Source organism: Pleurodeles waltl, chromosome 3_1, assembly GCF_031143425.1.
Source record: "Pleurodeles waltl isolate 20211129_DDA chromosome 3_1, aPleWal1.hap1.20221129, whole genome shotgun sequence".
Lineage (NCBI taxonomy): Eukaryota > Metazoa > Chordata > Amphibia > Caudata > Salamandridae > Pleurodeles > Pleurodeles waltl.
This window is the reverse complement of record NC_090440.1, coordinates 674,818,612-674,833,680: the sequence shown is the minus strand read 5'-3', so window position 1 is coordinate 674,833,680 and position 15,069 is coordinate 674,818,612. Positions and strand designations below refer to the sequence as shown.

The 15,069-nt window shown below is 40.6% G+C and overlaps 1 protein-coding gene across 3 annotated transcripts in view; it reads right to left on the bottom strand.

Annotated features, from left to right (window-relative positions):
* Positions 1–15,069, bottom strand: part of LOC138284468 (uncharacterized) — a 146,471-nt gene that overhangs the window by 121,989 nt on the left and 9,413 nt on the right. Inside the window, exons 1-7 of one of the 3 annotated variants that reach the window (XM_069223253.1) lie at positions 12,786–12,840; positions 11,716–11,947; positions 11,049–11,111; positions 9,582–9,686; positions 1,890–1,981; positions 645–758; positions 402–456 (exon numbers count right to left, since the gene is read on the bottom strand). In XM_069223253.1, the coding sequence (XP_069079354.1) occupies positions 402–456; positions 645–758; positions 1,890–1,981; positions 9,582–9,686; positions 11,049–11,072 (390 nt within the window). In that variant the 5' untranslated portion in view covers positions 11,073–11,111; positions 11,716–11,947; positions 12,786–12,840. Of the gene's footprint in view, positions 1–401; positions 457–644; positions 759–1,889; positions 1,982–9,581; positions 9,687–11,048; positions 11,112–11,715; positions 11,948–12,785; positions 12,847–15,069 lie in introns of those variants that run through there. The other 2 variants (XM_069223255.1, XM_069223254.1) reach the window with 2 other exon arrangements.

Below are 15,069 nucleotides of genomic sequence, written 5' to 3'. Positions count from 1 at the left end.
TTTAAATTTAGTTGTGATACTACTCGCTCCAAATGAAAAAGTGACGAGTCGAATACTTTAATCTCACTGATGATGTCTCACAAGACCCACACTAGTCTTGGAGTTGTCTGTGTTTAGAGGGGACCCTCGGTTGGAAATTCAGTCTGGACTGTCCTTTATAGCTCATGGCCAAGACTGTTTAGCATATGCCTAGCACCTGTCCTTAACAGCACAGATGAGCTAAAAAACAGAATGGAATAGTATTCAGCCCAGAGTAATTATCACATGTTGTTCATGCCTTCAAGCCCTTGCTTTATGTGCTGTTCAACCTTTGTTACAGCCTCCTTAGCAGCCCCAGGACAGCTGGAAGCACACCCCTTCAGCTCAAGCCTAACATCATGAGGAACTATAGAGAGACTCACCTGGGTCTCCAGCAGCTGCAGGCGCCTGAGCGCCACAGACAGATAGCTCTGTTTCCTAAAAACAAACATAAATATTCATGTCAGAGGGAAAAAAACTTTCTTGCCATCATGTTACATTTCTTTGTGTCCTATCCCATATTACCCTGGCCACTCTAACGCAACCCATATTTGATCCCATACGATTATCATAATTATTGTTCTATAGCAAATGGGCGCTGCTCTTACAAAGATCCGCATTCTTACCTCTCATAGTCCGAATGCAGCTTCTCAAGGATCTTTTTTTTCTGTTCCCAAGTAGAGGAGTGAACCTGCACCAACCGCACCAGCTCCATACTGGGGACCGACAGATCTGAGACACTGCCATGAGCAACATCCAACAGAAATCAAACAGGATATGAAAAGGAGGCACCAGAAGATTACTAAAGCTCGGCGAATTTCTCGTGGTCAACATGAACAAAGAACAGACATCAGAGGTCAAAAACAAGGAGATAAAAATATCAATTGGAGTGCTGGCTGCAATCAAGGATCAACAATAATGAGGAATACTAGTCAGAATTCCGAAAGAACAAGTTAAAGTAACTATGATGAGCGTCAACAGGAGAGTGAGGAGACATATCATTGAGGAAATAGGGTACACACCTAAACTCATCAAAAGCAGGGGACGGCAAGAAACTACAAGTATTGGGGAAAACAATTAAGAACAAATAAGCGAAACTCAGTTATTGCAGACTCGGTGCTACAACCAGAGAAAAACTGAGATGGAGCAGTCTGGGATCAACGATCACAGAAGCAAACAACTTTGGGTCACAAGTACAGGATGAAACGATCTGAGATTAAATAGAACAGGGGACAGAAACAGAGATCGAGAATATTGAAGAGCAAGTACCAAAGGATCGGCAAGAATAAAAACAATTTTCATAGGTCAGTACCAGAGGTCAACAAGACACTACTAGACACAAGCAACACAAAGCAAAAACCAGAAAGCAACAAGAATATGTGCCTCCTGTCTTGCTAGAGAAACCCCCACGTACATGTACCACCTCCCAACAACACTATGCTCCCCCAGAAATCTAGCATTTATTGTAATAAATTGTGTTATAGTGCCTACATTTCTCTTTACACTGACAAAAAACATGCTTAGGTTTCTGGGACAGAAAGAAACGGACCACTAAAAAGAAAAACAATGTTCCAATCTAAATTCTTCCTGCTCTAGGCTGCGCTTTAGTTCTGAACATCCTCAATTCAATATGTAAACATTTTAAGCCATCCTCAGCCAAATTAAAACTACTGCCATCAGTCACTTCCCTTCATCTCCCTCATGATGCGATAGAGCCCACCCCCCGACACTACACTTCACAGGCCTTATAACTGCTCTCAGGTAAACCTGCTGAGGTCTCCTTTGCTGCACCAGTCATCACTGATCTTAGTTTTACCAGCTATCTTTTCTGATCTTCAATCAATGTTTCCCTAGTCCTACTGAGTACATACCTGCGGAAAAGCCGTCCAGAAGCAATGCAAAGACGGGTCGTAAGACTGCTTGGTAGTGAGTGTGCCATCAATTCATCTTTGAGGTCCAGCATCTAGGGACGAACAGCAAGGACTGAGTAAGAGTAATCAGACTGTACAGGAAGAATATCTGGTGATGGTGGTTTGGGGGGAAGGGTTCAGTACAAGTATGAAGGGTTGCAGTGAAGATTGAAGGTTAGAAAACAGGGATGGTTAGATAAGAGTCAAGTAAAGAAAGACAGCGGTGGGCGACAAGACAGGGCAGGAAGGCAGCATGAGTAGACTCCCCAGCGGCTTACATCGAGACGTCCTGTGCCAACAGTAAACCTGAAAGTTGTAAACAATGATGTAGTCCTCCATTTTACTGACCACTAGTGAAGAATGACTCACAGGTCATAGGCCCAACATCATGATGGTGGCTTAGAATGCACTGTACTTCGTAGCATGGTAGGGCTGGAGACTTGACACTCATAGGGCTTGAGGATGCAGATTAATGCTTCATCCTGTCAAGTTTCTGTACGTGCCAAAAGTGTAATTGCTGATGATTTCTTTCATGGTTAGAAGGCAGGCTAGTTAGCATCCCAACACAGTAGGTTTGAGTGCCTGCTGAAGTTGCAACTTATGTAGCTTCGGGTATACTGCCCTACCATCATGCAGCTAATTTAATTACAATGCCCTTGCAACTCCAAATTGTAACTGTTTAGATGGGCAACACATCTTATTTCCTGTGGCCCAATAGACTTTGGGCCAGATTTACTATTGTTCAAGCAACGAAGTACTGTATACAAAACTGCAGGGCAGAGTTGGGAAAACTAGGAATCATTGGTTCAGAATCTATAAACACATTATTGGGTCTGGTGGCTGAGTAAACTAATGCATCCACTTGCTGTGATCTGTGCTTGGCCTCAAGGTCATGGGTTTGAATCCTTCCTGGTCCTCTCAGCATTTGATCTTTACTGCTGTTTGTAAAATGAGTAGTATTGAGCTGGGTAACAATAGACATTTGTTATTTCAGAGCCAAGATTCACTTCATGCTGAACATGTACTTAACAAATACATGTCATGTTGTTAAATTTTTCTGCATTTCCAAAATAAATAGAGGAAAATGGTTAATCAGAAAACGTAAGGTCTCATAACAAGCTATCAAGGTGGGCTAAGACTGGGGGGGAGGGCATATGCACAACAATGGTAGGGAGGGTGGGAACAGGTAGGTGTTTTGACTTTTCCTCAATTGCACCAATGCAGGATTACGTCTGAGAAGCAAAAGCAGATTGTTGCAGCGAAAACCTGGTGACGTGAATTGATTATAACTCAGATTCCCAACATGACCAGGAAGGTGCACCCAATAGTGCTGGCGTCTCTGCAAACCCTTAGTTTAGGAGAAATGTGGTCTAGTTTACTCAATTGGATTGGCCTTTAAATCACATAACTGACTTTGAAGGCAATTCAGAATGGCAGTGGGGGTCAAAGCAATTATTCCAAATGAGGGGAGATGTGCCTGAGCATTGTTTGGTTGGGGAATAGTCAGGACAATGCATGCACAACAGCTTGAGCATTAATAAGGACCCTGAGGGACCAGTCAATAGTACATTGTCTCTGCTTATGTGTCAAGAGCAAAGCCTGGGAATGGATCATAAGTTCATATGAAAGAGGAAACGTTTAATTTTGTGCAGTGATATTAGTTGTAGCCATGTGGTCTTTACTGTGGAATGATAGAAAGGGGCCAATGAGCACACCCAGGCATTTAGCCATGGATGGGGGACTGGGAAAGAAGCACATTTGGAATATAAGTCAATTTCCTGGCAAAGGATTTGGATGGTTTCTCCCTTAATGTCAACAAACTCAAGGGGTTATGCGAAGTTTGGGCATGTCCCACCTGCCCTTTTTAGTGAGTATACATGGTTACACAGTTCAAATAGGGTGTATGGGACATCTGTCAATTGTTAGCAGATGTACCACTTTCACCAACCACTAAATATCCCAATCAGTACTTTTGCAGATACACTTCCATGTTTAAATGAGGTCCTGGCAGTATGTGATTTTAACAGTTTCAGGAATAGCTTGGTCAATGTATTATTGGAAAGCAGTGCCTTTTTGGCTGAATAATACTTCCAGTTGATCCATATATAGTAAGAGTCGGAACAAACTTTAAGAGTTGGTGATGATCTGGAGGATCCTGGCTATGCAGATTGTTTTCTGACAGAGAGACGGTGTGAATCAAGATAAAAAATATAAGACAGTGTCAGTCATGCCCAGGTGTGAATGAATCGTTTCAAGTAAGTCTAGCTGATTGATGGTATCAAAGGCCACCGAAAGGTCAAGCAGCACAAAGAGACATAGTTGACCACAATAGGTGATGGACAGAACGTCTTCCACTACCTCTGGACAACAGCCCCTGAGCTGCAGCAGGTGTAGAATTTGAGGTGGTTATGAAGAGGTCTCTAAGAGCTACTTTTTCATTCACATCTTCATTATGTTAGTTTGCATAACGGTTTTTAAATGATTTGTCCAACGTTCGCGGTGATGTTTGGGTAGATTGGACACATAAGTAAAAGTAATTATATAAAAACAATGTTTCAAAAGTTCACAGTATATGCCAGTCCAGAGAAATGAAAATTATTAAAGAGAATGACACTTTACCACTATTTGCAAACAATCACCTTGATGTTCACGAAAGACAAATCTACATTCCCCACTTATTTGTGCAGTAGAGCAGTGGTTCCCAACCTTTTGATTTCTGTGGACCCCCACTTTAACATTAATGGAACCCAGGGACCCCCACTGAATCATCATTAGAATCCGGGGACCCCCGCCTGAGTCATTACTGAAAAGCTGGGGACCTAATCTGTCAATATTTGTTAATATTTTTTAATTTGCTCTCGCGGACCCCCTGAGAAGGCTTCGCGGACCCCCCAGGGGTCCTCGGACCACAGGTTGGGAACCACTGCAGTAGAGTGTATACACTGACCGCAAGCAATTGCAATGAAAAGTACAGGAGCGCGACAGCTTTTGTGCCCAGCCATTGCAGTGGAAGGACCATCCTCTGAAGGCTGCCATGCTGACAATGTTGCTGAAGCAGACTCGATCCACTGTGTCCAAACGCCGAACACTTTGGTTCTCAGCCAGCACAGCCTCACTGCTCTCAGTGTGGTGCTCAATGTGACCTGAAGATAGGCATAGTTCATGAGGGCTGCTGTTATAGTGAAATGTTTGGGGATACTTTATTGTTGTGGTTGTTCCTCGTTTGTGCTCAGTTTCCAAGTTTAAAGACATCTGCACATTTGCAACACATTAGCCGTTCTGCATGTTTAGGATCTGCACATACAACGGTTCAGTGAAGTCCTATACCCAGGGCTGAGGCAGTCCAGAGCGAGCAATCACCACTACTTCACTAAGTATTTTGTTATTATGTGGATTAGGTACCAATCTCTATTACCCTCTTCTGCTTGCCTGACTTTTCTGCACGTTCACCAGAATTAGCCATTGCCCAACGTTAGACTCAAATCTAAATGGAGCTCAGCTTTTTAACTATAAGGTAAAAAATTGACCAATATCAAGTTTCAAAATATAAATGTTATGTTGCAAAGTGAAGGTAAAAGGGATTGGTTGCCGCGATGTGCTGTTGCCGTGGTGTCCTGGGTGTAAATATGAGTTACATAGCTTGCAGGCTGTACTGCAGACTCTCTTTTCATACTACATGTTCAGTAACCTGTTTTACTTAACTTAATGCCAGCTCATTTTACTTGATACTTAAAATACTGGTCCATTTTCTTAAATTTCAAAGTATGATTTCATATATTTGTTACCAGCGAAAAGATCCAAAACTTGTCCTGTATAAGTCATTGTTTGCCATTCACTTCATTGAACAGTCATCTACTCTCCGAAAGAATTGTATTAGATTCTGTGTGTGCTGTTCACAATGATAGAGCGCTTAGGACAAGTGGTTGCTGGTAACAGGAGTGGTGAGGCAGATGGATCTCACCCATTTGTGGCTGAGGAGAGAGGTGCTGTAGCGCCTGTTGTTGGTATTACCTTATGTGGACGAAGAGGCCCACGCAACTCCTGGGTGTGTTCTATTTCACAGCATATGGAAATGTGGAAAGTTGACTGGCAGAATACGTCACCTGCAATGCCTGTTGTGATGTTTTACGGGGGCTAATGGGTCTAAAGACAACTGAGGCACAGCAACTACGTTGCAACACATGAAATCATGACTCAAGGAGCGCAATTAACAGAGTGTTTCAACATTTGCCAAGTGGTGGGAGAGAAGCCGTTGAAGTTGGTGGGGCACCTCCCTCTTCTGTTGCAGGCTCTGTGTGTGCAACTGCACAGATGGGGGGCCAGAGGTGAGAATGTGCTGCACTAACCTGCAGCTGTACAGGTGACTTTACTGTCACTGCATTTGTAGTCTACAAAGCTCTGCTCGGCCATTAAAGATGACACAGAATTGGAGAACAGCATCTTCAATCGTCGTCTTTTATGCCCCATGAATAGTGACTGATACTAAAGAAAGCATTTTCATGTCTTTTCCAAGTACAGCTTCTGCTTCATCCCCTAGCACCCTAAAGTGCGTCAGAAGCCCAAAGTTGGTTGAAAATAGATGAATCTTTTTCTTTTGTTTTACCTTTGTGTGATATGTTTTGTGTGTGTATACATGTTCGGGAATATTCCTTTGTTTCTATGTGAAATCCCCTTAGCTGTGTGTTATTTGTACACTTATCATAAACATTGACTATGGTGTAAAATGGCTGGTGCGAAGTGAGACTCCACATCTCCCTGTGAGGTGCTGAGTGTGAGTAAGGGAACCGTTCATTATAGTTTTCCAAGGTGCGGGTTTATTAAGGATACAAAACTGGATCTCATGTGGAGTGTATACAATATATGAAACAACATATTAGTTCAGGGACACGCAGCCAATAATTACTTAAGCGTCCTTGCACCATGTCAAACCAAAGCTTTTAAAATACATATACTTTTAAAGCATCTCATTTTAACCTTATTATCATTACAGAAATCATTTAGCTGCGTTTAATTTGTTTTTGTATTTTCTCTATGCGTTTTACATTGCAAATACATTTTTATTACGGAATTAAAACATTTCTAAATTTTTTTTACAAGATGTTGTTTACTCATTGTTAATAAACCTTACTTTTGAAACTGTGCTGCCAAATTCTAAGGACCTATTTATAGGCTAAGGTTCGTAGTTTGTGCCATAGAATGCAATGTTAAATTTGTTTTGGGGAAGCAACGCTAGAGTACAAACCGTTTCTGAAACGTAATTTTAACAAAAACTATTTTGGCCAGTGATTTGATCACATGCTGCTGACTGAGTCTGCCCACGTGGATCTGTAGTTGAATATCATTTGCGTACTTTTGGACTGTAATTGAAACTGAACGATCAGCACTGCCGGTGGTTTCAGGTATATGCTGAGTAGTAAGAGAGACCAAAGAGATTTCTGTGGGATGACACAGATGGTTTATCGTGGTGAAGATGAGCCAACATTGATTTGTTGGCTTTGATTTCACGAGATGGATTAGCATGATTGCAGAGCCTTCCAGAGCCCCTGCCACACATTTCTTAGGATGCTGGAGTGGAGTTATGCGGCTCACGGTGTTGCAGGCTAGAGCAGTGCATGAAATAGAAACACAGAAGAGCCGGTCTATCACAGGAGGACACTAGCCCAGAGCCCCCCTTTGCTACTGAGAAGTGCTAGTACTTTCCTCCTCCTAAGGAGTGCTGACACTCACCCTTTCCAATTAAAAAGTGCATGTACCCAGTACGCCCGTCCCTGGCCACAAAGAGCAACCGTGCCCTGAGAGCCTTCACAGGGCTTGGTTGAGCTGGTGTATGCCTAGAGAGGACATAGGTGCCCACACATCCATCTTCCCTTCACACTGGGGTGCCAGAACTCATTCTGGCTTCTCACATGCATATCCAAGGCAGAGTGGGGCCCTCAAGGCTGCACCAGCAACATCTTAACTCATGTGCTCTTCAGGGGAGCCTCTGTCGCCGCTAAGTTTTTTGTCGTCCAGACTCCGCTAATGTCTTGGCAGACCTCACTATCTCACTTATGGGTACTCTCCCTGTCTCAAAACCTGGGATCAAATTATGGTCGGCCCATTAGTAAGTTCTCGGACGGATTACACTAGCTTTAATAATAATTTCTTTATTGTGTTTTGCAAAGAGCCTCTCCCAATCTAAAGGAGTCTCTTGGGGCTAAGTAGGTTTAGAACGGGGAACTGCAGAGGTTATTGAAGATCTGACATATTGATGTCAAGGGTGTTGATCCAAGTCTTTAACCCTTTCCTGAACTTTGGTAGCGTGGCCTGAGAGCAGACCTCAAGTGGGACTGAATTCCATTCCTGAGTACTCCGCCACGCCATTTCTTGTAACTGAAATGGGACCTCGAATTTGGGCCTGTTGACAGATCAAAGGTGCTGAGCAGGTGTGTCTTTTTTAAATTATACTTGTAAAGAATTTGGGAGCAGAACCGTGATAGATTTTAAACATCACACAAGATATTTTGAAGTAAATTCTTATATTCACCAGAAGCTAATATAATTAATGGATATAGCCAGAGACTGAATCAATTCTTTTAAGATTAAAGACTGATCTAACCAGGGCATTCAGGATTTTTGAAGGCAGCTGCCTGACTTGGATGGGAGGCCTAGGTAGGCACAATTGGTGTACTCTAAATATATGTGGGCAACCACATTTGCCACCATAATCTTGTGAGTAAAACATAGGAAAGATAGAATGTGTTGCAATACTTGCAAATTGATGAAAACAGGTTTGAGTGACCTTGCTAATCTGTTGGTTGAAATTCAGCCCTGAGTCTGGTATGATTCCAGACTTTTAAGAGGTGAAAATGGTTTTGGACAATCCCCTAGTTCACTCGGCCACTGCGAGTTGCACCAGTGATTGAGTCTGCTGGTTAGAGGCAGAATCTGAGATTTGGCAGGATTTAACTTCAAGTAGTTTTGTTTCATACAGCCAGAAATTGCTTCAAAATGGTATGTAGGCCTGTTGTAGGGCTCTTACATTAATTATGATTTGAGTAACGTTAGCGTATCAATAAACAGGGGCTGGACATAAATGCTGAGTAACAAATGAAATAATGAGGGTCCATGCGGGACACCACAATGTAGAGGAGTAGAAGGTGATGAGAAAGGGCCAATTTGGGTTCTAGGCCTTCGAAAAAGAGATCTTTTCTCTGAGGACCTGGTGAAAATGCAGTGGCTTCCATTGGAAGTCCAATCATTTTTAAAATTATTTGTTTAATCAGTTGATACCTCTTCAGCTATGCCTTTCCACCCTAACATTTGGAGTTATCCCTTTAAAGCTTTGAGAATTACAATGCCACTTTTGCTTCAGAGGACTTAAACTTTAAAATCCCCTACATTTAATTATTCACTTCCAGGAGTTGTATCCAAGTATCCCTCCTGGACTAGACCCTTCATGGACTTCTCACTGAGTGGCAGTAAGGGCAGTAAGACATACATTTGTGTGAATCACCTTTCACTCGCAATATAATGATGCAAAGAAGGCTGTGAGCCAGAAATGCAATGCTGATCAGAAATGTTCAGAGGAACTGAAGATGACCATGAAACCTTGAGATTGGACACATGGTTCCACACTTCAGGCCAGTTGGTCAGCTGCATCCATAACCTTACCTCAGAAAGACTGGTCTGCAAAAGGGACACTGCACAGAGGAGACGCTCACAAAGAGGCTCAAACATTCGCTGCTCCTCATCTTTCCACTGTGTATCATCTTCACTCTAAAAAAAAACCAAAGACATTTGTCAAGAACTAGTAAGATCATGGCCACAGATACATAAGAGCGACCCAGCACAGAAACTGCTCTTTGCCCTTCCCAATGTCATGAGAAGTGCAGATCCAGGTATAAGCTTTTATGATTTCAATTTGAGAGGGTATTTCATACAGATAGACTTTAGTTAATGTCTAAGCTTGAGACATTCCAGCCTAGAAGGTAAAGGTTGGAGAGCTTCCAGAAAACGTGGAAGAGGTGCATCACAAAGAGATGGGTAATGCTCAGATGAGCACCCTCCCAAGAATGATTATGTAGGTTTCAAAAGGAAACCTCTGAATAGAAGTGTAAGGTCATTCTAATGGATGTGTAAGATAGATACCATCCAGAGGAGGCTTTGTATGTATCCCATACAAAGGAGATTTAAGTCTGGGACCATCTGGAGGAGGTCATGTGTGCACCTCTTCAAGGGCATCTTGTTTGGGTCTCGCCACAGGAGGTCATGTGAGGGCCTTCTACCAAAGGATTTAGGAGTGCCCACTGCAGATCACGTGGTAGACCTTCTAGGGATGGACAGATTAAGACCCTCCATAGAAGGTCACGTTGGAGCACCCTTCAGAAAAGGTGTGGGATGAGACCCTCTGAAGGAAGTGGGAGGATGGACTTTGATGGAAGGCTGCAGGTCAAGTCCTTGCAGGTTAGATGCATGTTGAGACCTTCAGAAGGAATCACATGGTTATCTAGATGAGGAGCAAAAGCCTGGGCCCTTCCAGAGGAGGCTATATGTGGGTCTTTCAGGAAAATGTCTGGAGCTGTAGGGTGTGCCTTTATAATTTTGAAGGGTTACCACCTTATAGAAGAAATGTAGGATGGCAATGTAGAAATACCAGCACACTTTTGCAAACTATTATTTATTTTACAAAAAACCCAGTTTCCATGCTTCTTGTCAACTCTACAGTGGACCCTCTGTAGATTTGATTCTAGAATCTAACTTCAAGGTACAGTAGCATGGAGAGCAACTGAACTGAGCATATATCAATATTACCGGCAACCTTCTAGAGGAGGAGAGGTGAGGTGGGACCTTCAAGAGATGGTGGAAAGAATCCATCCAAAGTATTATGGTGGGGACCATACTTAGGAGGTATAGAATTTTCCAGAAGAGAGATGGATGTGGTGGCCAGCTCAGAAATCTCCTCATCCTATGAGTTACCAGTTGAAGGTGAAACAAACTTCGATAGAACTCTGTCAAGTGGTTCCAAACACACCATAAGTAGCAGCACTCATGCAACAGCTTGACCTTTCCATCGCTTCCTTCTCACAGTGAGAAAGCTTTACAGTCTTCCATAAATATGCATGAGTAAAATAGCATTACTTGTTGATCAGTGCAAGGTTCCATTTTCTTTGTTCCTCCACAACCATAAAGACTTCAGCCTGTCTGTTGAAAAATAAATATGACCATTAATCAGGGGCGAATCTCAGTCATTTAGATTTGCAGGATGTGAAACAGAGATTTCCCAACAATCATTGCCGTTGCAATGGCAGTGAGATAGCTTTGCAAGCTAATGCACTTGTATGTCTATGTGTTTACATGTGTGTGACCACAAAGTTGTAGTTATATTATATGAGATATTTGTAATAGTGTGAACTCAACTCAGAAGCGCTGCGGACCACTGTGGGAAGTATGCTTATATCAGTAGCAGCATCTTAAACTTTAGGCGCAGTACATAAGGCAACAGTCTGCATGTAGTGTGTTTGTGCATGTGTGCGTGTGTGAATAAATATATATGTCTATATGTGCATATATATATATATATATATATATATATATATATATATATATATATGTATTTATTACAGAATGGTGGTATCCACTCTGCAATTATAGTTAAGACTCCAAGAGACTGGAATTCCTCAGGTTTTTGCTCGCTAATAACATTGCCCCCATTTGATGAATCTCCACAAAACTTGGCAGACCTATTCTTTTTTCTACATTATCTTATGATGCAAGCAGCCTTATTAAGAGTACAGTACCCCCATACCCATGGTGGTGGTCCAACCCCCACATCCTCAGTTGTCCAACCAGCAGATTACGATGCTGGCGGTTGGACTGCTGCCACCGCCAGCATCCTGGATCCTGCAGCAGTGGGGAAAGTCATGGTCAAGCACAGTGGTGCCAGTGTCAGCATTGCCATACTGATCACGACTTCCCTTTCCGTCCGCCTGTCCACACACAGAAGGTCTTGGCTGCTTGTATTCCGGTTCAGGAAGGATCTGGAAAAAGAATAATGGGTTGGAGTGCTGCCACGAATGATTGCCAGTGATAAGGCTTATGGCAAGCAATACTCCCATCAACTTTCGTGTGTTTGATGTTCAGAATCACAGACATTAAGATGGAAAATGTCTCCTTCATCTCAATTTCCATTCTCACTCCAGAGTGTCCTATATCATTGTCGCTAGTGGATAACAATGAAGTGGGGATGGTCACAATTACTAACATAAGAAAGTAGAAGTAACTGATTCCATTCCAAACCTTTTTCACCAACCCGTGTTACTTCAAATCCTTTCAAAACTAAATCATTTTCAACACCTTTTTTAGCATGGTACCTGTCCCAAAAATGAAACTGTGCCCAACAAACTAAATCCTAATCATCTTACACATACACTTATATACAAGAAGAAGGAACACAGAGGCAGACACACAAATATGTGAAGAGATAGATGATTGGACATTAGGAAACTATACCTTTCAAACAAATGTATTTTGAACGGAGGACAATTATTTTCTTGAACACAATTTGGGCTACTAATGTAGCACAATACTACCAAAACCAAAAAAGAGGTAGAAAAATAAGCTGGTCTGCAGCCATGGCGTTTAATAAGCATTAGAAAGGCATTTGAAACACACATTTCTGGTCAAATAAAAAAAATAGATAAAAATAAATGTAAGAAGTAAAGCATTATGTGATTGGTTAATAGCATTAAGTGGTTTATAAACACAGCCCAATACTACTAAATACCACCAACAGTGATAGAGGCTCTGCTCTCTGTTTCAAAGCAATAGAGCTCTATTCCTTCTTCAAAGACATGACAAAGAAATTGAAAATTATACCTTATCATCTCCAACTATATATTTCTACATAGAACAGGTACATTTCTGTATGGAGTACTGTAAAAACATAATACAGGACAATAATGAAAATAAATTAGCACTTGTAATAGGACACAATTCTACTGTAACCATTAATTCATTATGTGTTTTCCAAAACAGATTTGCAGACATTGAACTAAACAAAATATTTTTAGGAACAAAACAATTATACTACAGAAAGAGGAGAACAAAACGAATTGAACTGAAAGAAGGAGAATGCCTGAAGAAAAGCAACAGTACTGATAAGACTAAAATATTTTGTTTCAAATGTTTCTACGTACCCTAATCTTAAAACTAAAAAGGTTAACCAATTCACAAAGAGATCATCATTGACAGTTAGCTGTTACAAGAAAGAAAATTCTGCCTATTCGAGAGAAATATACACTCTTACAAGCAACGTTAGGTGTATAACTGCAAAGCATTATAAAACATGTGTCCTGTAAAATCTCGCTCAAACACTTCCTTTTAAAGAAAAGATAGAGAAACCCATACAGAAGCAATATATTCAGCATATTGTCAAAAAAAATTCATGTCAAAAGAAAACTTCAGTTTCATAATGAATCAAGTCAAAAACCTTGACATTCTAATAACAACCTATAAAATACATAAACTATGTAAGAAACAACTAATAAGACTAAACTTATGTAACATTTTTCAGGGAACTTGGAACATACGTCAAGCACTGAACCATACTTGCAAGAAGAGAGTTAACATCAACAGAATAATTGTGTGCATTCAGTCACACATGAAAGTCGGTGTTATGGAGACTGACATAGAAATGTACTAGGGAAAAACAAAACTAAAGCCAAAAAAAAATCTCTTGTGAAAATTTACCGGAACAAAACAGAATTCCATATATGAATGGAAATGCACTTCTATTTGTAATATCAAGGATAAATCTATTCTGAAGCTACATACAATTCTAAAATGTCACCACTACTTAAAAAATTTAACTTTTCCAAAACTTAGACGTCTGCCCAACTCAAACCATTACTAACCTCCAAGGATATTATTTAGGTTGTTTGAAAAATCATGTGTTACACAACATTCCATTATATCAAAATGCTCTCCACACATTATTCAGTTGTAAGAAAACTTGCAATTGGAAGAACTAAATTACACTCGACTTCACTATAATCCAGCACAAGCCAACAATATAATGGACTATATTCCTCTAAGTACTTTGAAACCCTCTCTGAGAACAATAATTGTCTAGACATTGCCTTTAGTCACAATTAATCCAAAATCCCATTAATGGATTTAGCCAATTAAAAAATTATTATTATTGAATTTTAAGAAACAATTTCTGAAATCCCTCGTCAGATTTGCATTTTTTGCCGAATAACACTTTATAAGAAGAAAGTTAAAAAAAATCATTGAAATTAATATAAGGATAAATTGGAGTAGAGATATCTAACTCTTTATTTGTAGAAGAAAGATAAAATCTCAGCGAATACCATGTAATCTGCACTTACTGACTTAATAAACTAGATCATAACTTCATGCCTTCACGTGAAGTATACAGCCATTTGGAAATATATCCAATCCCTAAATAACAACAGCAAATGAATGTATATGAAACATCCTTTTCAAACTATAGTTAGAATGCAACCAAAACCTGGAAAATTTCAGCCACATTAATTAGTATGCACATAGAAAGGATAAGCTATTTTTCTCCCATTAGATTTCAACAAGAAAATAACCACTCATTGAAATGAATGCAAAATAAAGGAACCTTTATTAGTTTTAGTCAGTGAAGTACATATGAAATAAAAAATGACAAGAATTAATTAGCATTGAAAAAGGTCAGAAAGCACTACATTACCTTCAGAAAAACAACATATACCATGCAGATTTTGATATTGCAAACTATTTCTCCTCCTTTGGAAAAGCAAATGAAGCAGGACAATTTGGATAGATTAGTGAAGAACCAGCTGAACAAATATATGAACGTTATAGTATACACCAACTGTACTGCTTTAGAACTATATCAGTTAAAGGAAGCGTATTAGCATCCAGAAAAATGAATGAATAAAAGTAAAGTGATTTATAAAGCACAATGGCTGCTACCAGAAAGCATCCTGGCACTGTGCTGACAACAAAAGAAGGGCAAATGAATTCTCATAAAACAATAAAAAATAAATTCAATGGAGGTTAACCGGAGATGCTCTGGTAAAGAGTTCTAGAGGCTAGATGCCAAGAGAAGGCTCTGCCCCTAGCTCCTGCTTTGTGCACCCTAGGCATG